Below are 21,926 nucleotides of genomic sequence, written 5' to 3'. Positions count from 1 at the left end.
TGTGCTTGTAATAAGGAAGAAAAACTTGCTCCACTATCAGATTATTTTAAGTGAAAATCTGCTTGAAAGAAGTAAAAAGTGTCTAAAAACAAGCTGCTTTTTAATGTGATGAGTCTTATTTTAAGTAGAATGAGATTTGTTTTGACTAGAAATGACATTTTGACTAGAAATAAGACAAATATTCTTGCTTAGATACTTGAGTTTTTGCAGTGTAATGCTGCATTAGCATCAAAACAAAGAAGGCTAAATAAAAAACGATAATACATACGTAGTCTAAGAAAAAAAAAAGGAAAAGTTAGGGGGAGGGGCCCACTTTAGTATTCTTTAAGGGGGCCCAGAATTCATAGCAACGGCCCTGCTCACGCTGCCACTCAACGTAAAAAAAAATGGCGATGCAACATGGCCGCCTCGGTTCGGTGCGTCGCCCACTTATGTATTTGTAACGACTTGTAACAACTCATAATAATAAAAAGCCAAATAAGTTACAGACTGGGCCTTTAAAGATCTGTCTTATTCTAGTTTATTTATTCTTTTATTTTTTTTAAACTCTTATATCATCTTGATTTACCACTATGTGCTCTGCAGACTATATTTAGTTGTGTATTTATTACACAGTGACAATAAACTCATCTTATGATAAATAGACAACAGTTGTGTAAACACAGTTGTGTAAATGTTTCCTGAAGACGAGAGAGAAACAAGTCATAAAAATAAACACTATCACACAGCTCCATGTCTCAGACAGTCCAACCCACTTGGTCTTCACTCTGGAACATTAGATAGATAGATAGATAGATAGATAGATAGATAGATAGATAGATAGATAGATAGATAGATAGATAGATAGATAGATAGATAGATAGATAGATAGATAGATAGATAGATAGATAGATAGATAGATAGATAGATAGATAGACGCTAGTGCAAAGGGAGCAACTGAGACATAGGTTAAATACTGTGCTACATCATTTGAGTGCAATACATAATTTAAAATGATATAATACTAATGGGTATAATAATAATAATAGTCTGTCTAATAATTATTATTACACATTTTATTTATAATTGCCTTTCAAAACACTGTAGTTCAGCTTACAAAGCAGAGTTTAGAAAATAATCTTAAAGCAGAAGTAAGCGATATATTTGTGTTAATATAAGTCTTAAATAGTTATATTATATATTATATTATTATATTATATACTATCTTCCGACAGCAATCACTTACATAGAGTGTTTGGTCTGAAACACGGGTCTGTCAGTCACTCTGCTCTGCTCTGAGCCGAGGAGAAAACTTTCCTTGTATCCTACAACCTTTATCCAATGAGGAGAGAGAACGGCATAAAGGGGCAGTCCTCTCTGTGTGTGCAGCCAAGGGATGCGCCTGAATGTGGTGACGTAGGGACGAGGACCAATAGATCCATGACGAGGGCGGGGGCTGCTACTCCATCAGCTGACAAGACGTTATGGTGCGTTCAAGGCAACTCGTAACTCGTGTTTTTCCGACCTGTGAAGTGGTACCAGTTCGATCTGGTACGAGTTCACGGGTCAGAAGTTACGAGTGGCCGTTATAGTGACTTTCACAGGTAAAACAGGTCGGAAAAACACGAGTGGGTTGCCTGGAACGCTACAAAGTCGTAAGTCGTGACATGAAGCTGTAATTTACGGTTTCAAAAGCCTGCCTGGAACGCAGCATTAGCCAAAACGACCGGATCGCTTACTTCTGCTTTAACTATAAAATACATTTTTTTAAAAACTATAGAAAAAAAAACAGTAAATCAATCAATCAAATAAATAAAACATGTTTAAATAAAAGTAATAGCATGAGTCCAAGCTCCTGCTGTAGGAGACGTGTGAGTTCCAATACAAGAGATCTTCATCATAACAGTTTGTGTGAGTCTCTAATTAGGTTTAAGAAACAACTTCAAGTATCAAAAGCAGAGTTCAGAGCAGGACGAGTGTGTGTGTGTGTGTGTGTGTGTGTGTGTGTGTGTGTGTGTGTGTGTGTGTGTGTGTGTGTGTGTGTGTGTGTGTGTGTGTGTGTGTAGTAACTCTGGGTTTCCTGATGATGTTGCTCTGACACGTTTCGTCCTGATGCAGCATCAACAATAAAATCTATAAATAGGAAAAACAGAGATTTATTTATTTCCTGTCTGAAGATGAAAAACCACATAAGGAGAACAAGGAGCTGTCGACAACAACACACACACACACACACACACACACACACACACACACACACACACAGGATGTTTCTCCTCTGAATTATTATTATTATTACTATTATTATTATCTCTGTTGATGAGAGCGGTGCCGTTTTATCTCGAGTGTGTAAATGACACTTAAACGTAGATGAATGTGAAACTGCAACATGAGCACTTGTTTCAGCTGCTGGAGTGTGTGTGTGTGTGTGTGTGTGTGTTATGTGTGTGTGTAAATGCTTGTCTGTGCTGTTCTGGAGCTAAGCTGCTGGATACGGCATTTTAGCATGCACGGCAGAGCGGTTTGCCTGTCGCTGCATTTCTTTCTTTCTTTCCGTTTTTTTTTAAAATTCCTCCTCCTCTTCCTCTTCTCTTTGCTCCTGTCAGGCTGAACGTTTCCTCTCCACTACGTCGTCTTACTGTGTGTATGAACAGTGTCGTGCAAAAGTTTGGGCACCTCTGGTTTAAAATCTCTGTTAGTGTCAACAGTTCAGCAGGTGGAAGATGAAATGATAAAGACATAAAGTTACAGACGACACATTCACTTTATGTTTTAGATAATATATAGATCCTCCTCTCACCATAATCCCTATAGTCGTAGCAGTAGGTTCGTTGCCTTTAATTGTCGGTGCAAGCTATTTTTAGAACGGCGGAGCAGAGCCGTGAGTTGCTCAGAGCTACGCTACGGAGGCTCATTATGGGATTTCTTGGTTTCTCTCATCAAACTCATCAAATACACAATCCAACAACTCCACAACGCTCTGGTGGACAAGTTGTGACCTGCACATTCACCACGCTATGAGATACTAACACAACGTTACCACACAGAGTTGTTTTAGAGGGAAATTCAGAGACTGCTTGATGAAAAACTGTCCCTGAAGGCAACGCGATGCATCAGCGGTTTTGCATGAATTTCAAGGTGAGGAGAGAGAACGGCATAAAGGGGCAGTCCTCTCTGTGTGTGCAGCCAAGGGATGCGCCTGAATGTGGTGACGGTGGGACGAGGGCGGGGACTGCTAACTCCATCTGCTGACAGGAAGTTAGACAAAACCACCGGATCGCTTACTTCTGCTTTAAAATAAGACTCATCACATCAAAAGCAGCTTGTTTTTAGACACTTTTTACTTCTTTCAAGCAGATTTTCACTTGAAATAAGTAGAAAAATCTGATAGTGGAGCAAGTTTTTCTTCCTGGGGCAGCAGTGGCTCAGGTGGTAGAGCGGGTCGTCCAATGATCAGAGGGTTGGCGGTTCGAATCCCGCTCTGTTCCGGTTGCTGCCGTAGTGTCCTTGGGCAAGACACCTTACCCACCTTGCTCCTGATGGGTCGTGGTTCGCGCCTTGCATGGCAGCTTCCGCCATCAGTGTGTGAATGTGTGTGTGAATGTGTGTGTGAATGGGTGAATGTGATGTATGTACTGTAAAGCGCTTTGGGTATCGTTCAGATGGAAAAGCGCTATATAAAATACAGACCATTACCATTCCTTATAACAAGCACTGGCAGATTTTTTCTACTTATTTCAAGTGAAATTTTTTTTGGAACAAGTGAAAATGATCTAAAAACAGGTACATTTTTAGGTGATGAGTCTTATTTTAAGTGGAAAGAGATTAGTTTTGACTAGAAATGAGACATTTTGACAAGAAATAAGACAAATATTCTTGGAAAGATTTTGAGTTTTTGCAGTGTAACCTCTGAGCTGCACTGCAAAAACTCTTACCAAAAATATAATAGTCTTATTTCTAGTCAAAATGTCTCATTTCTAGTCAAAACTAACCTCATTATACTTAAAATAAGACTCATCACATAAAAAGCAGCTTGTTTTTAGACACTTTTGTACTTCGTTCAAGCAGATTTTCACTTGAAATAAGTAGAAAAATCTGATAGTGGAGAAAGTTTTTCTTCCTTATTACAAACACAAAAAACTTTTTCTACTTATTTCAAGTGGAAATGATCTAAAAACAAGTTAATTTTTAGGTGATGAGTCTCATTTTAAGTGGAAAGAGATTAGTTTTGACTAGAAACGAGACATTTTGACAAGAAATAAGACAAATATCATTGGAAAGATTTTGAGTTTTTGCAGTGTAACTTCTGAGCTGATAAGAAACTGAACCTTTTCTCCTCCACATTTTTCTCTCTCCTGCAGTTTCGAAGTGATCCATCCTAAATCAGCTTTTAATACATAATTTCTGTGTGTCTTTTATATTGTTTTCTACGTTTTATACTGTCTTTGCTGCTTTTAACTGAATTTATATGTCTTGTGTTCTTAACTGAATTTATTGTATGTAAAGTGTCTTTGAGCTTCTGGAAAAGCGCTTATAAATAAAATGTATTATTATCATTATTATTATTCATTTTCCCTCCTTCTCTCTGTCTCTCTTCAGATACAGAAGCCCCCACACCGGCTGTGGCCCCCGTGTCCCTCCTGTCCCCGGTGGCGACACCAAAGGAGAACATCACCCCCGTTGCCCCCGCTGCCCCCGGCCGAAGCCCCGGTGCCGCTGCCAGAGGTTTGCTGCAGTCGGTTCTGGCTCATCGGACCCGCCTGGACGTCCTGCCCTCGGCTCTGCCCCAGAAGCTGCTGCCCCTCCTGGGCCGCGGGCTGAGCCTCGGAGCCCCGGAGCACCAGAGGGGGAAAGCCCCGGCCCCCACGCCTACACACACTTCTCCTCCTCCTCCTCCTGCTGCTGCAGACACACACTCCTCCTCCTCCCAGACACCTCACACACACACACACACTCCTGAGCAGGAGGCTGACGTCACCACGGCAACGCTGGACGATGAGGACATGGAGACGGGGACGCCCTCAGCAGGTACCGGGATGCTACGGATAAAAACATCCTCACAACCACTCTGACTCTTAGTTGGTTTAGTTTAGTTTTAGTTTACACTGCAAAAACTCAAAATCTTTCCAAGAATATTTGTCTTATTTCTAGTCAAAACTAATCTCTTTCCACTTTAAATAAGACTCATCACCTAAAAATTAACTTGTTTTTAGATAATTTTCACTTGTTTCAAACTAATTTTCAATTGAAATAAGTAGAAAAATCTGCCAGTGAAAGCAAGTTTTTTTGTGCTTGTAATAGGAAAGGAAAACTTGATCCACTGTCAGATTTTTCTACTTATTTTAAGTGGAAAATTTGCTTGAAAAAAGTAAAAAGTGTCTAAAAACAAGCTGCTTTTTAAATGTGATGAGTCTTATTTTAAGTAGAATTAGATTTATTTTGACTAGAAATTACATTTTGACTAGAAATAAGACAAATATTCTCAGTAAGATTTTGAATTTTTGCAGTGTAGTGAGTTTAGTCCTGTAGATTCAAGTAGGCTACACACTTCAATAAACAACATTACACATGATTTAAACATATATAAACAAACAATATTTAATTTCTTTTTTTCCCCTTCAGGTATAAAACAAAACAAAAACAAAATCAAACAAACGTACCTTGAATGAGAAGGTGTAGGATGAAGCTTCAGCTTATTGCCTACCTCTCTTACAATAACAGCTTCCATCAGCTCATTTTTAGAAATGAGAGAGAATTTGTCAGGACCAGACGGACAGGACAGGACCCACAGAGCAGATCTGAGACCAACGGGTTCAATAGACGGAGTTTATTACCAGGCAAAGAGTCGATACACGGGAAGTCAGTCCACAGGGCTACGGTACAAAAACGTGAGGCAGAGGCAGGTCGAGAAACAGGCGAGGGGCAGATACCAAAAACCAGGTTACACAGAATACTACTCTAGGGAAAATCCAGGAGGAACAGGGCCGGAACACTACAGTCACAGTCACAGACGAACTGACAAAGACACATGGGAGAGAGAGGTATACAAGCACAAGAGGGATGAGACACAGGTGCCGACAATCAGGCCCAATTCCAATTCTATTTTTCATCCCTACCCCTACCCCTACCTCTACCCCTAGCCCTTAAAGGGATAGTTCAACATTTTGGCAAATTGGCCCATCGCCATAATCCCTATAGTCATAGCAGTAGGTTCGTTACCTTTATTTGTCGGTGTAAGCTATTTTTAGAACGGAGGAGCAGAGCGTCTGGCTGTTCAGAGCTACACTATGGAGGCTAATGGAATTTCTTGGTTTCCCTCATCAAACTCATCAAATACAAAATCCCAAAACTCCAAAACGCTTTCGTGGACAAGTTGTGACCTGCACAATCACCACGCTATGAGATAATAATGGAACGTTACGAAACGGAGCCGTTTTCGAGGTAAATACAGAGTCTGCTTGCTGAAAAACTGTCCCTGAAGGCAACGCGCATCAGCGGTTTTGCATGAATTTCCCTCTAAAACAACTCTGTCTCGTAACGTTCTATTATTATCTCATAGCGTGGTGAATGTGCAGCTCACAACTTGTCCCGGAAGCGTTTTGGAGTTTTGGGATTTTGTATTTGATGAGTTTGATGAGGGAAACCAAGAAATTCCATTAGCCTCCATGTAGCTCTGAACAGCCAGACGCTCTGCTCCTCCGTTCTAAAAATAGCTTACACCGACAAATAAAGGTAACGAACCTACTGCTATGACTATAGGGATTATGGCGATGGGCCAATTTGCCAAAATGTTGAACTATCCCTTTAACCCTTGCCCTTGAAACGGAGCTACAAGGAGTAGGGTTGAAAGTCAACCCCTACGAATTGGGACACCACTTCAACAGTCACATACGTCATCAGTCGTCTCTGCTGCTTTCACATAAGCAGACGTGACGAGCTTTTGCCACAAATCCTCTATTCAAAACCATGTTAACTTAATAAAATAAAATAAAATAAAATGTAATGAAGACTGATCGGTTCATTGTAAAACATTTATTTATTGATGTAAATGTGGTGATTTCTGTATAGGCTACAGATCCCCCAGGCAGTGCTGCTTCTGTGTCCAAAACACATGAAGCTTCACTTTTAATTCAAACTAATTAATGCGACAATTGTTACATTTCATCAATGAGACCAGCATTTATCTCCTAAAAAGAATGTAACTACGCGGCGGTAAACCTTTAAAAACCTGCGGGTAAGTTAATTAGCGGTCGTCTTTTCTACCGGGATGACGACGGAGGTTGGCCGGCTGACGAGCTCTCCGGCCAGGTGGTGTCTCCGTGACGAGCTGCTGATCTGCTCCACAGGTGGAGGCTCCACCGTGGAGCTTCACTTCTCCGAAAAACATCGGAACAAACGTCTAAACAGCCTCATGTGGATAAACCGACCGCACATTGGGGATCTAAACAGCTACTTTATCGCATGAAAAAATATTAAAACTTAACAAAATGACGTAATAACAGCGCTACAGTGAGAAATAAATCAGCTGCCGGTTGCCGCAAGATGCATTCTGGGAAACTTGCCATAGCCCTCGGTCCGTAGTGTGCCCCTGAAAAATCTCCGTTTCGAGGGCGAGATAGCCCTACCCCTTCCCCCTAACCCTCGTCTGAACCAGAATTGGGACACCCCTACCACTTCACGTGAACGCGCAAAACGAAGGGTTAGGGCCAAGGGCTAGGGCTAAGGGGAGAATCGGAATTCACCCTCAGTAATCAAGGGAGAACTAGACAGGAAGTGAGGAATACATGCAGAGAGAGAGAAAGTAAGAGACAAACAGGAAACACAAAACAACAAGTCAAACTTTATATAGTTGCTGAAAACATGTGAACAGATAATCAAAAAAGTTAGGCTACTGTTGCTCGTTGTAACACTGTTGGTACAGACACACCAACTCTGGCAACGGACGTCAAGTCAGCGGATCCCATTCATTGTCTATGTAGAGCAGGAGCTCCGGCCGCGCGGTGCATGATGGACACAGCACGTCCAGTTGACGGCCCCGTCGCCGTATATGAATTTGCATAAAGTTCAATAGATTGAACTTTATGCAAATGACGTCCGTCCAACGCAATGCGGCCGGCTCAGAAACTTCGTTCAAACTATCAAACTAGGCAGTGTTGATCAGATATGAATCACGATTCTGTTACTGCACTACACATTTCCCGCCTCAAATGTTTTCAGAAACATACTTTAGTGTGCTGGTTAAAGCTTCAGTAAGCGATCCGGTGGTTTTGTCTAACTTCCTGTCAGCAGATGGAGTTAGCAGTCCCCGCCCTCGTCCCTACATCACCACATTCAGGCGCATCCCTTGGCTGCACACACAGAGAGGACCGCCCCTTTATGCCGTTCTCTCTCCTCATTGGATAAAGGTTGTAGGATACAAGGAAAGTTTTCTCCTGGGCTCAGAGCAGAGCAGAGTGACTGACAGACCCGTGTTTCAGACCAAACACTCTATAGAAGTGATTGCTGTCGGAAGATACAACTATTTAAGACTTATATTAACACAAACATTCACCTTACTTCTGCTTTACTGTAAAATGAGATCGTTTGTGACCCGGCCGCCATGTTGGAAACGGCTGACAGTGAAATGCGCTGTTATTTGACTCAAGACGTCCCATCACAAGATAATACACTCGTTAAGAAGTGACGGATTCTGTCATGATTTTAACTAAACTAGTTTTTCTAACATTCATATCTGTCAGGATGGTTGATAAGACGTCTGTCTGTGATGTGACTGACTCAGAAAACTAATCTATCTTCACTTGTGTCAGTCTGAGCGTGTTTAGCTTCTTTAGCTCCCAGATTAAACATGTCATTAGTTAAACATGTAGATAAAGGTTCAGACTCTGCTCATATGAAGCTCATTTAGCTGAAGTCAAGGATCTAAATCGTTTTCTGTGCTGATGCAGGAAACAGAGGATGTGATGTGTTTGTGTCCTTCTCTCTCTCTGCTGCTGCTGCGTCGTGGTTCCTCTCAGCCCAGTAATTTCCATCATTAATTACACACAGCAGGGATTTCCAGAGAGTTTCCACTCAGCCTGCATGGCGTTAAAGAGATTACACGAGGAAATATAAAACCAGGCCAGAGCAGAAAGAATAAACTGTTCCCTCTCTCTCTCCTCAGCCGTGCAGAGCTGCATGGTGAATTTCTCCGACCCCGAGGGGTACATCGACTCCTCCGACGACCCCCCGCTGCCCGACGGCGCCTTCCTGCACTGCACTTACACAGTGACCGTGTACACCGGCTACGGTGTGGAGCTTCAGGTACACACACACACACACACACACAGAGCCAGGCTGCAGGTTGTTGAACTGTCACACTGTGTGTCTCGACCGCTGGACGTCACGATGCTGCAGAGTTCAGCTCTGCCTCCTACTGGCGGCTGTCGGTGCTGCAGCAGCTCGGCTCTTCTTGTTCACACTCTACCAAACTAATGCAGCATTTCACCGGCGCTCTGACGTCCTGTCCAATGCAATACATCAGTGTTGTGTTTAAAGGGGACAGATTATATAAATGTCACTCTCTGAAGCCTCTTTGACATGTTCCTGACCCCAAAATGTGAGAATTAACCAATAAACCAGTCATTTTCAGACTCCTGAGGTTGAAATCCATCCACAATGATGTCATTAGTTTTCTAATTTGCATAATCCCACCCCTACCTGTGTACAGGTAGCTGTAGAGGGGGCGTGGCCTGGTGAGCAGCGGCTCATTTGCATTTAAAGGGACAGGCACTGTTAGTTTTACACTAATAATATGAAAGCAGTCACTCAGAGAGAATCACTCCGTGCTGCTCTTTCCTACTCAGCCTTTCAGCCTTTTTCATGTTATTATGGAGCGGCCTGGCCGAATAATTTCCTTCGGGATGAATAAAGTTCTATCTATCTATCTATCTATCTATCTATCTATCTATCTATCTATCTATCTATCTATCTATCTATCTATCTATCTATCTATCTATGGTTTTGATTTTATTGCCACATTAGTGTTTCGTTTTCCACACTGAAAAGATGTTTTCCAATGTTGGTGGAGACCAAATCTGAGATAAAATGAGGTTTAACACCCCAGAGAAGTCACAACAAGACTGTAATTGTAAACTACAATACGTCAGTGTTGTGTTTAAAGGGGACGCATTATATAAATATCATTTTCTGAAGGCTCTTTAACATGTTCCAGACCCCAAAATGTGAGAATTGACTAAATAAATTAATGATATTCATGAAATCCATGTGCTTTTACCAGCTGAGAGAGCTCCCTCAGTAGTCTGATGTCATTAGTTTTCTAATTAGCATAACCCCGCCCCTACCTGTGAGTAGCCTACAGGTACCTGTAAAGGGGGCGTGGCCTGGTGAGCAGCGGCTCATTTGCATTTAAAAGGACAGACACTGAAACCGTAGAGAGCTGTGATGTTTGATCCTTGGAGGATTTGGACCGAAGCAGAACAGACACGACTTTAAGAACCTGGGAACTGGTTTAATTGGTGGAAAAGAAGCAGAACACGTCTCCTTTAAAGCTTGTTGCTCTGCGCTTGTTTATTATGAGGTCAAACGAAATATCATTCTGGTGATAATCCCTCACTTTTAGCAATGTTGCTGCATTTCTTCATCTCAGGAACTCTTAAAGTTTAGTATTTCCATCTTAACTCTGCTCCATGTGCCCCTTTAAAGGAGAATTCCGGCCATTTTTGCAATTCTTTCAACCACAACAAACACTCAGAAAACAATCAGATATCTCTGGTACATGACTGGAATCCTTAGAGACACCACTGAACTCATATAGTGTAGAGTATAAACAGTGTAAACTTTTGCATGTAGCCGAACTCTAAAACATCCTGGAAAGACATTACTATCCCATCACAGAGGTCTCTGCCTTCCACCGAGCGTCTCTTGGCTGGAAAATAATTTTGGTGAAAACAGCAGGAAACCTGACGCCCCCAAATCTCCATGTATGTACCTTGTTATTTCATCCGGAGCAGTGGAGCAGAACAAATGTTGCAGGTTTTTCCATCCCAGTCAGAGAGGACACGGTGAGGACACTGTGAGGACACTGTCTCTCTGTCTTTGTTTTGATTTGCACGACCGTAAACAGACGCAGCGGGACTCAGCAATTAGCCTCAGCCCTCACACAGCAAACACACAGTTTGTTATCCTCCTCTGTATCTGTCAGGACCTGCACAGGCACGATGCGTTCAGGAACCTCTAACTTCATCACCTCCACAGCTGCAAACAAAACTTTGTCTCAATTATAGATTTTTGTTGGTTTTTTTTCCATGCAAAAGGAAACTCTGTTGCTTTTTTTTATTCAATGAACTTTATAAACAGAAAAAAATAAAATTATTATTAGTATTATTAAGTGCAAAAGTTTGGACACCCTACTAAGTTACTCTGTTTTATTGAATGTGCTGCTTTTCTAGTCTTATTCTACGGTGGCCGTCAAGGGCAAACGATGCAAAACCAAAAGCACACAAACGCATGAAACAATTCCAAAAGAAAAACACTGCAACCGAGAAATGCTGAAATCACAGAAACGATGCAGAACCAGAAAACACGCAAACCCACGAAACAAACGCAAAAGAGAAATGCTACGCTAATGCTAATTACGGGAGACCCAAGTGTTTGTTTGTTTATTTTCACGTATCAAAGATGTTAAAAAGATGCAACATATCACATTGGTGTATCACTGGTCATCTTCCGGACAAATTTCGATTCGCTACTAACGTGCGGTTTGATCGGGATTGGTGTGCTATTATGAATTTTTTGCGACGTAATACGCAAAAAACTTTGCAAATTCAAATTTTGCATTCAAGTCAATGGGACAAGCGGAAAAATAAGAGCGAAAAAGAACAATCATCAGAGTTTTTCAAACGTCTACTGCTCAGGCATACTTTCACCTAGAGACTTCATTTGAACTTTAAACAGTAGACACAAGTCTTATGAATTAGTTGTTGTCTTGTCGTTTCGAGAGGTATTATACAGGCACACACAAACACCAGCACACAGGTGATCAGCTCTGTCTTGACCTTAAGATCGTGGATTTGATTCCCATGTTGACAGAGATGGTATGCCTGGTCCTATCAAAATTTCCCAGAGGAAATTTTCTAGTTATAAAGTGTCACCACAGGTAACGTGTAATTCAGTAATGCTGAGTGGATGTGTGAAAGGTGAAACTGTGGTGCAAGAGGGAGATGGAGTGATGGAGAGAGAGAGAGAGAGAGAGAAAGAGAGAGAGACAAAGGGGATGAATGGACTTTACTGCAGCTGGATGAGGCGTTCAGGTGCATCCAGGTGCATTAACAGAAGCTCCGCCCACTGGGACCTGAGAGACGACAACTCAGGACAAAACCACCCCAGAGACACACACACACACACACACACACACACACACACACACACACACACACACACACACACACACACACACACACACACACACACACACACACACACACACACACACACACACACACACACACACTGACTGGGGATCAGTGTCTTTTCTCCAAGGACACTCTGTCACACCGACAGGAGGAGGAGGCAGGAATCGAACCGGCGATCTTCTGACCTGACTCCAACCTTAACTTTAAACCTTTAAACTATTCAGATTTAAACAGTCTTCAAAATGCAGAAATGTCCTCAAATCCCGGGGCGTAAATGTCAAGTCGGTCCTCACAAGGATACCACAACACACACACACACACGCACACACACACACACACAGACAGACACACACACAGACAGACACACACACACACACACACACAGACACACAGACACACACACATGCACACACACACACATGCAATTCAATTTCAGCTCAGTGCCGCTGACAGTTTCAGGGATTTCAGATATGACCAGAAGCCGGTGACTAAAATGAATCTCTGTCTGTGCCATGCGACACGTTCTGCAGCCAGAGCCAGAGCTGTTTTTATTTTATTTTTCATTCATTTATTTATTTATTTTCCTCTGCTGCTGCTCATCCAGGAATCTGCGACGTCACGATGCAAATTCAAACCAGAGCCCACGGACGGACGGTATCGATCCTGTGCAGCAGCACACAGTGACTCAGGAGCAGCGAATGAGCTGCAGAGCCAAACACACTGAGTCTGTGTCACACACACACTCACACACACACACACACACACACACACACACACACACACACACACACACACACACACACACACACACACACACACACACACACACACACACACACACACACACACACACACACACAGGCTGCAATGTAAAGACTGGTTCTTTATGTTTATCTCACATAACATGGAAATAGATGGCTGTTTATTTACAATAATGGTGTGATAGCAGTAACTGTAAATGCTGCGTCAGTGCTTTACTCTGGTCTAACGATAAATAAAACTCAAGAAGAGATCATGTTTTATTTATGACTGTACATTAATGATTGATGGGAATAAAAAAAGAGACTTTAGTTGGTGTTTTTGCAGCATTAAAGAGTAACTCTGATTTATTACAACACTGATATTCATAGTTTTTATGTTTTTCTGTCAGTATTTATAACACCGCACCCACAGGTTTAAACCTGAACCTTCAAGGGGTCCCCAAGTTTTTATTGACATTTTACGACTTTTTAAAAATTTTATTAGTTTTTTCCCTTTTTTTTTTAAAAAAGAAATGCAAGCACTAGTCCTAGACTTTTCTTTATTATTTTGAGAAATTTTACCAGTTTCTTCTTGAATCTTTTTTTAAAGCTTTTTGAAAATTTTACCACTTTTTTGGAGAAATTTTTGAGAAAATATTTTATATAATATTTTAGAACTCTTGCCACTTTTTTCTAGAATTTTTTTAAAAACTTTTTTTTTTTTTTTTTTTTTTTTTTACAATACAATACAATATTTCCACAAATTCACGCCATTGGCTCTAATTTGAACATATACATTGACTAAAAATGTAATTTTCTTCAGTCTCAAATATTTGTGTGGCGGTCAGAAGCTTAAGGGACACATGGAGCTGAGTTAAGGTGGAAATCCTAAACTTTAAGAGTTCCTGAGATGAAGAAATGCAGCAACATCGCTAAAAGTGAGGGATTATCACCAAAATTATCTTCCGTTTGACCTCATAATAAACAAGCGCAGAGCAACAAGCTTTAAAGGAGACGTGTTCTGCTTCTTTTCCACCAATTAAAACAGTTCCCAGGTTCTTGAAGTCGTGTGTCTGTTCTGCTTCGGTCCAAATCCTCCAAGGATCAAACATCACAGCTCTCTCTGGTTTCAGTGTCTGTCCCTTTAAATGCAAATGAGCCGCTGCTCAACCAGGCCCCGCCCCCTCTACAGCTACCTGCACTCACAGGTAGGGGCGGGATTATGCTAATTAGAAAACTAATGACATCACTGTGAGACAACTCAGGGAACAGCTGGTAAAAACCACATGGATTTCAACCTCAGGAGTCCGAGTTATTTGTCAATTCTCACATTTTGGGGTCTGAAATATGTCAAAGAGCCTTTAAAAAATGATATTATATAATGCATCCCATTTAAACACAACAATTGCAGTCATGTTGTGACTTCTCTGGGGTGTTAAATCTCATTTTATCTCAGATTTGGTCTCCACCAACATCAGAAAACCAAACACTAATGTGGCAATAAAATCAAAACGATAATAAAATGAAATCTAAATCACTGAGTTAGAAAGAGCAGCACGGAGTGATTCTCTCTGAGCGACTGCTTTCATATTATTAGTGTAAAACCTTGTTGGGAGCAGCTTTAATTTCACCTCTGAGATGTTTTGGTGACTCACTGTGTCTTCATTTCACCACAGGAAGTGAGTCTGTCTGAGTCGTTAGGGAGGCAACAACAACCAGCATCTTTTTACATTTTAATGTTTTCTCGTCTTCACTTCATCACGACCTGAAGGAAAAACAAAGAAACAAAGAAACGAGGGACTAATTATCTGTGTGAAACAGAGAAACAACGTAACGATGTGTGTGTCTGTGTTCAGGTGAAGAGCGTGAACCTGTCGGAGGGCGAGCAGCTCTCCATCCGGGGCGTGGACGACCGCGGCGCCCTGCTGGTCCTGGCCAATCAGACGCTGCTGGTGGAGGGTCAGGTGATCCGCAGCCCCACCAACACGCTGTCGGTCTACTACCGCTCCACGCCCGACATGGGAAACATGGGAACCTTCCAGCTGCACTATCAGAGTGAGTCCAAAGGATTCATACCCCCTCGTTAAAACCAGTTAAATACCAAATAAAACCAAATAAATGCTCTAAATGACAGTGGTGTAGTCTATGTGATACTCAGGTTTATTCAGTATACCCACTGAAAATGCATAAATATTTCAGTATACCCAGTACAACAAAACTATCTAACTAAAGTATGTCAGTGGTTCTCAGTTTTACCCCTTTTTTTGAGAGAGAAATTGTACCACATTTTCCTACAAGTCTTGCTTTTTCGAGAATTCTTTTGAGAAATTGTACCACTTTTTCTCATTTTTTAAAGAAACTTTTTACTTTTTTTTTTTTTAATTTTACGACTTTTTTACAAAATTTTTTAAACTCTTTTGTTTATTTTCTTTTTAAAATCTTTTTTCCTAGAAATGTTTAAACTTTTTTGGAGAAATTGTACCACTTTTTTTTTCCAGAAATTTATCTATAATCTCTCAAAAATGTACACCTAATTTAAACGTACATTGATTGTTTGTGTATTTCTGGTGTTTGCTTCAAAATTTTGTCCAATGGGGGTCTGTGGTCTAATTTGTGTCAATTTGGGGTCCTTGATGTAAAAAAGTTTGAGACCACCAGTGATACGAGTATGAACAGTTTGCCACCTAAAAATCTGTATACCCACTTAAAAAAATGAGACTACACCACTGCTAACTGACAATATTTTTATTTCAAATTTGGGAGAAAAGTTGTCAGAAGTTTATAGAATAAAACAAAAGTGTTATTTTCACTCAAACAAACACCTATAAATAGTAAAAAACCAGAGAAACTGATCATTTTGAAGTGGGTCTATTAACCCTTTATGGTGTTGTGTTGCCCTCAGGGAACAAACCAGTGTTTGGCCTGTCACATCTCCACCATGCATCCCTTTTAATGCTGTAATACCTTAAAAAAAAGAGAGAAGACCATAGAGAACCAATAACAATGCTTTAATTTATCACATGACTTTCAGGAAGCCATACTGAAACCATTTTTTGTGGATTTTTTCAAAGGAGTTTGCCATTTTGCTCCACTAAAACAGTCTGAAAACATAGGCTACAGTAACCTCCTGGCCCTTTTCATCAGGAAAAAAGAAAATTTACACTAATAGATTAGTAAAGTTTAATTTTTAATAGTTCCATGCAATTTATTTACTTATTAAATAATGGAAACTTGTTAAAATGCACCTGTTGCCCGAAGGCAACAACGTACCATTATACGTAGAAAATTGCCATGTTGCCTTGAGGCGACAGTGGACCATTATGGAATCAACATTGCAGCATGAGATTATATTATGGTAGTGTGTGTTCAGGTGTAAATATAATGTTCAAAAACATACCATTCATCATAATTGTGTTTTGATCCTTACAATAAATATGATTTTGGTTTCAGTAAAGTAAACTTCAGGCTTTTATGATGATGATGAGGAAGATGAGAGTGAGAATCGGGATGGGGACGAGGCCAGTGGAGGTGAATGTTTACAGAGACTCGTGTTTCTAGAACAGTAAAAGATAGAATTGACTGTAAAATGCAATTATAATTAATTATTCTTCAAATAAATAGGCTTCGACCCTTTGAGTCATTCATTTCAATGGGTCGTTGACTCGTTCCACAATGGTACAATGTTGCCAGCAGACAAGAAACCCTTTAAAAGATTTTAATTTATAATGCTTTTAAATTCAAAATAGCATGTATTGTAACCAGTTTAAGCTATTTAATATTTTACATATGTTTATGAAATAGATTATGATCAAATTGAATAAAAAAAAACTTGCTTTTACACTTATACAAGTCCCAAAAACCTCCAAAAACAATCATTTCTAAAAAGAATGACGTGACAAAATGTGTGTGAATACTTTTACAAGGCGCTCTACTGTATGATTATGAATATGAACATGAACATGAATATGAATCCATACAAACCCACCATACAGATTCAATAAGTGCAGCCATCAGCGGGTCCTGGGGGGCCGTTTGTACTCTGTATACATGCTAATTGCATAATCAAAAAATCTTCTCATCTAATCGCTTAACACGGTGATTGAATCTGTCATGTGAATTATCTTATTAGAGCTCTGATTAATTAGCTCTCGCCTCATTAGGACGCCGAGGAAAAAACGGTAGTGTGTGTGTGTGTATGTGTGTGTGTGTGTGTGTGTGTAAGCCCATAATAGATATGACAGTGAGTGTAAAGGAGGAAGCGTCAGAGTGTTCAGACCCACCTGTGCCATTAATCACAGCCATCTAATCCTTTTACATCAGCAGCAGCAGCAGCAGGTAGAGGAGCTGAGCTGAGCCGAGCCGACACCGGGGATTAAAATGTCTCTGCAGGGACGGATGTGGACAAAATACAGGCATAAAAACAACAACAACAACAATAACACAAAGGCCTCTGCTCTTAGATAAGCCTCCACTGCTGTAATCGTGTCAGAAATGGTGTTTTTTTCAGAGCCGGAGAAATCCTGTGTCTCTCTGTCCCACTTGAAAATGAAATCTCAGTAACGTCTGAAGGGAACTGGGTCAGATATGACACAAATGTTCTTTTGGCTTAAAGCGAGACAGTTACAGGCAAAAACACTGGGTTTTTTTCGTGCAGTTATCAACTTTGAGATTCTAGTTTGCTTCTTTAACATGTCTTCTTTCAGAAAAGTGGGAAAAAAATAGTAGAAAATCCACATAAATGTTTTTATTTTACTTCATTTTGTCTGTAAATTTCTCTTAAATTCACCAAAAGTTAGTCTGACCCATGTCATGTCAGGTATCATTGTAAAGTTCTCTCTCTCCTGAACAATGATGTAGGCTTCAAAAATGGTCATTTCCTTTGAATCAGCAACAAATCATAAAAGTACGATTGACAATAACCATCTATGTAATTTTACAGTCCAAGTCTTTAAAGGCCGTTTTCTCAGAAAGAGTTTTTCAGACTCAGACTCTGAGCTAGAAATCTCCACTTCAGCAGCACTTACAGACACCAAACCTTCCACTCTGATCCCTTTCTATATTCTGAAGGTTTTTACAGAGGGGATTGTTGATATATCATTCACAGTCTCATTTATACAACATTTTATTACTAAAAACATGGAAAATGACAGTATTTTCTCATTTACAAAGTGATAAAAAGAGATATCCAAAATCCTCCTCTGTAAAAACTTCTGACTCTAATATGTCAACAAAATAGAATTTTTAAAGTAGCCTATTCTGGGTCCAAGACGTTTGATTGTATGGATGAAGTCGACATTTTTAATGTGTTAAAACAGAAAAAGGTAGATAGCGCTGAGTCTATGAGTATGACAAATGTCCATAGGGATGAAATGAAGCGATTACATTTCATATCCAGACGGTAAAAGGTCAGCTTCCCTGTGATGTTATAAGTCCTGTTATGCTCTGTGTTGTCTGTTGTTATGTAGTGAATAATAATAATAATGGTTATTATTATTTTTATTATTCAGTGCTGTAACTCAGGAGAAGAGACTGTGACCGTTTCTCCTGCAGCTGAGCTGTTTGATGGAGGAAACGACCTCGGGGCAGTAACTCTAGTTTTACCGGCGGTCGTCTATTATTTAGCACTGAATTCAGTATTGGTGTTTATTTATATGTACATATTCTTGTAGAAGGATAAAGTATACGGTACATATTTCTGGTTGCATTCGGTCATAAACCAAAGTTTTTATAGAAATATGAAAATGTGTCATGAGGTCATGCCAGGGGCAAAAGGCCGGTGACATTGGGATGTTGGGAGTCGCCTGTATTATCATTTTTTATCTATTTTGTATCCCAAACTTATTTTTGCAGGAACACTTGTGACCTCTCATGTTATTGTCTGACCTTGCCCTGTATGTTGAACCACTTGAGCTGCTTTTTTCTACTGTGTTTATAAATAAGAATTTAAAGGGATAGTTCACTCAAAATTGAAATTTCGGGGCTCCGTGCAGCACTGCATGTCCATATGACGGTTGAGAACGGAGCTCACTTTTCTTCGTAACAAAAAGACACAAACATCCAAATACCTCCATAGTGCTCGTCTGTAATGTCCCTCTTGTATTGAAGCCCCAACATGAGAAATTGTTCCGAAAAAAATTAAATAAGTCTATCTACTAAGCTTGTTTGTAGCGGAAGCTCCCAGTGTCTCAGTCCACTGCTTTGCCTGTGTCAGTGCAAATCTCGGGCGATTTGCACTGACACCCAGTTTGCAAATCGCGCGAGATTCCGGCAGAGCAACACTGGGAGCTTCTGCTACAAACAAGCTTAAAATATAGACTTATTTAATTTTTTTCAATACAAGAGGGACATTACAGACGAGCTGTGTGGAGGTATTTGGATGTTTTTTGGTGTGTCTTTTTGGACGAAGAAAAGTGAGCTCCGTTCTCAACCGTCATATGGACATGCACTGCTACGCCGAGACCCCCTGTAACTCAGAGAAGCCACGGAGGACTCTGAAACTTCTCCCAGCCCTTAGTCCACATGAGGGGGAGGAGATAATGAGTGAAATTTCAATTTTGAGTGAACTATCCCTTTAAATTAGAAATATGAAAATGTCTGCAGCAAATCTGAGGACCACGGATGCACTGATTTAATGTCGATCCATCTTATACATGAGGATGAAATATGATGATATATGGATGTGAATTAATGTTGTGTGTCTCTCTCTTTGTGTGTGTGTGTGTGTGTGTGTGTGTGTGTGTGTGTGTGTGTGTGTGTGTGTGTGTGTGTGTGTGTGTGTGTGTGTGTGTGTGTGTCCGGTCCTCCTGCAGTCTTCAGGCTGAGCTGTCCTCTGCCTAAGAGGCCTCACTTCGGGGACGTGTCGGTGCTGGACCTGCTCCCTGGAGGAACCGCGCGCTTCCACTGCCACATGGGCTACCACCTGCAGGGGGCGCCGCTGCTCACCTGCATCAACGCCTCGCTGCCCACCTGGAGCGGCAAGGAGCCCAGCTGCAGGGGTGAGCGTGTGTATATATGTGTGTGTGTGTGTATGTGTTCTTGTACTTATTACGTTGTGAGGACCATCAAGAGTTTTTAACCAACAGAATGAGGACATTTTGGCCGGTCTTCACTTTTTCCAAGGGCTGTTTGAGAATTAAGACTTGGGTTAAGACTTTAGGTTATAACTAGAGAATGCTGCATTTCCTGAAGGAAATACGGGTGAATGCTGAAAGCTGGAAGCTGAATGAGCTGAATAAATTGTTGAAACTATGCTGAATTAAGTTAAGAAACTGCTGAAGAAATCTTGAAGAGATGAAACAATATATGAAGAATATGAAATGGTTTAAAATTACTTGAATTGTTGAAGATCAGTATGAAGAAATTGAAAGTCTGAAGTCTACTCAGATTTACTTAAAACTGACAGTTTGAAAACATTTTTGAACCATTACTGATGTAGATTAAACAATATCTGAATAGTAAAAGTAGAAGATGAAAGATGGAGGATGTATGAAATGGGTGGTAATTACTTGAATTAGTAAAGAATAGTATGAATGAATTGAAAGGTTAAAGTGCACTCAGAATTATTTAAAACAGTATTATAATTAGGTTTAAATTAAGAGTAATGGTTAAGGTTAGGCATTTGTTTTGGATGGGTAAGGGTTAGGGTACGGGGCTAGAGAATACATTATGTCAACGAGTGTCCTCGCAAAGATAGCATTACAAGAATGTGTGTGTATGTGTTCTTGTACTTATTGTGAGGACCGTCGAGAGTTTTTAACCAACAGAGTGAGGACATTTTTGGGAAGTGAGGACATTTTGGCCGGTGCTCACTTTTTCCAAGGGCGGTTTGAGGGTTAAGACTTTAGGTTATAATTAGGTTTAAATTAAGAGTAATGGTTAAGGTTAGGCATTTGTTTTGGATGGTTAAGGGTTAGCGTAAGGGGCTATAGGGAATACATTATGTCAATGAGCGTCCTCACAAAGATAGCATTACAAGGATGTGTGTGTTTTAGAGGTAAATTCATGCAAAACCGCTGATGCGCGTTGCCTTCAGGGACAGTTTTTCATCAAATAGTCTCTTTTCGGCACAGCACCGGCTTTGCATTTACCTCTAAAACAACTAAAAAGTCAGAATTTCTGAGATTAAACTTAGAAATTCTTACTTTTTGGGGCGGTGTGTGGCGCAGTGGTTAAAGCGGTGCCCTATGTAGAGGCTATAGTCCTCAACGCAGGCGTCCCCCGGTTCGAATCCTGCGTCGGGCAGACCTTTCCTGCATGTCATTCCCCCTCTTTCTGCCTCCCCCTTTCCTGTCTATCTCACTATGTGCTATCAAATAAAGGCAAAAAAAAAAGAAATTCTTACTTTTTTTCTCAGAATCTTTTTAAAAAACTCAGTTGTTGGCCCTAGTGCTCTTCCGTAGCTATGACTATAGGGATTATAGTGAGAGAAGAACTTGACTAACTGTTGAACTATCCCTTTAAAGCACTGTACTGTATGTGTGCTCTGGCTGCAGCTCTGTGTGGAGGGACGGTGAAGAACGCCACCGTGGGGCGGGTGTTGTCTCCGTCTCCACACCACGGGCCCAACGCCACCCAGGACTGCTCCTGCTCCTGGTCCCTGGAGGCCCCCAAGGACCAGAGGCTGCACCTGCACCTGGAGAGGCTGGCCCTGGGCCCCACCGACAGGTAAGAGGCATGGGGACTGGGGGGGCAGTGTGTTTAATGGGACCAAGTTTCCTCTAAGTCAGCGGTGACCTACCTGGAGACTTTCAGAAGTAACACTGCAAAAACTCAAATATCTTACCAAGAATATTTGTCT

General features: G+C 40.9%; 1 protein-coding gene across 1 annotated transcript in view; it reads left to right on the top strand.

Annotated features, from left to right (window-relative positions):
* Positions 1-4,982: 4,982 nt before the first annotated feature.
* The window catches only part of sez6l (seizure related 6 homolog (mouse)-like), a gene marked incomplete at both ends in the record, with an annotated part of 50,109 nt that continues 33,165 nt past the window's right edge, over positions 4,983-21,926 (top strand). The window contains 5 exons of the mRNA XM_083983905.1: positions 4,983-5,007; positions 9,140-9,279; positions 14,986-15,184; positions 19,939-20,124; positions 21,622-21,793. Coding sequence (XP_083840031.1) covers positions 4,983-5,007; positions 9,140-9,279; positions 14,986-15,184; positions 19,939-20,124; positions 21,622-21,793 — 722 coding nt within the window. The remainder of the gene's footprint in view (positions 5,008-9,139; positions 9,280-14,985; positions 15,185-19,938; positions 20,125-21,621; positions 21,794-21,926) is intronic.

This window comes from Trachurus trachurus, assembly GCF_905171665.1.
Source record: "Trachurus trachurus genome assembly, chromosome: 12".
In the NCBI taxonomy this organism is placed as follows: Eukaryota; Metazoa; Chordata; class Actinopteri; order Carangiformes; family Carangidae; genus Trachurus; species Trachurus trachurus.
The sequence above is the reverse complement of the archived record's forward strand: the minus strand, read 5'-3'. Positions and strand labels throughout refer to the sequence as shown.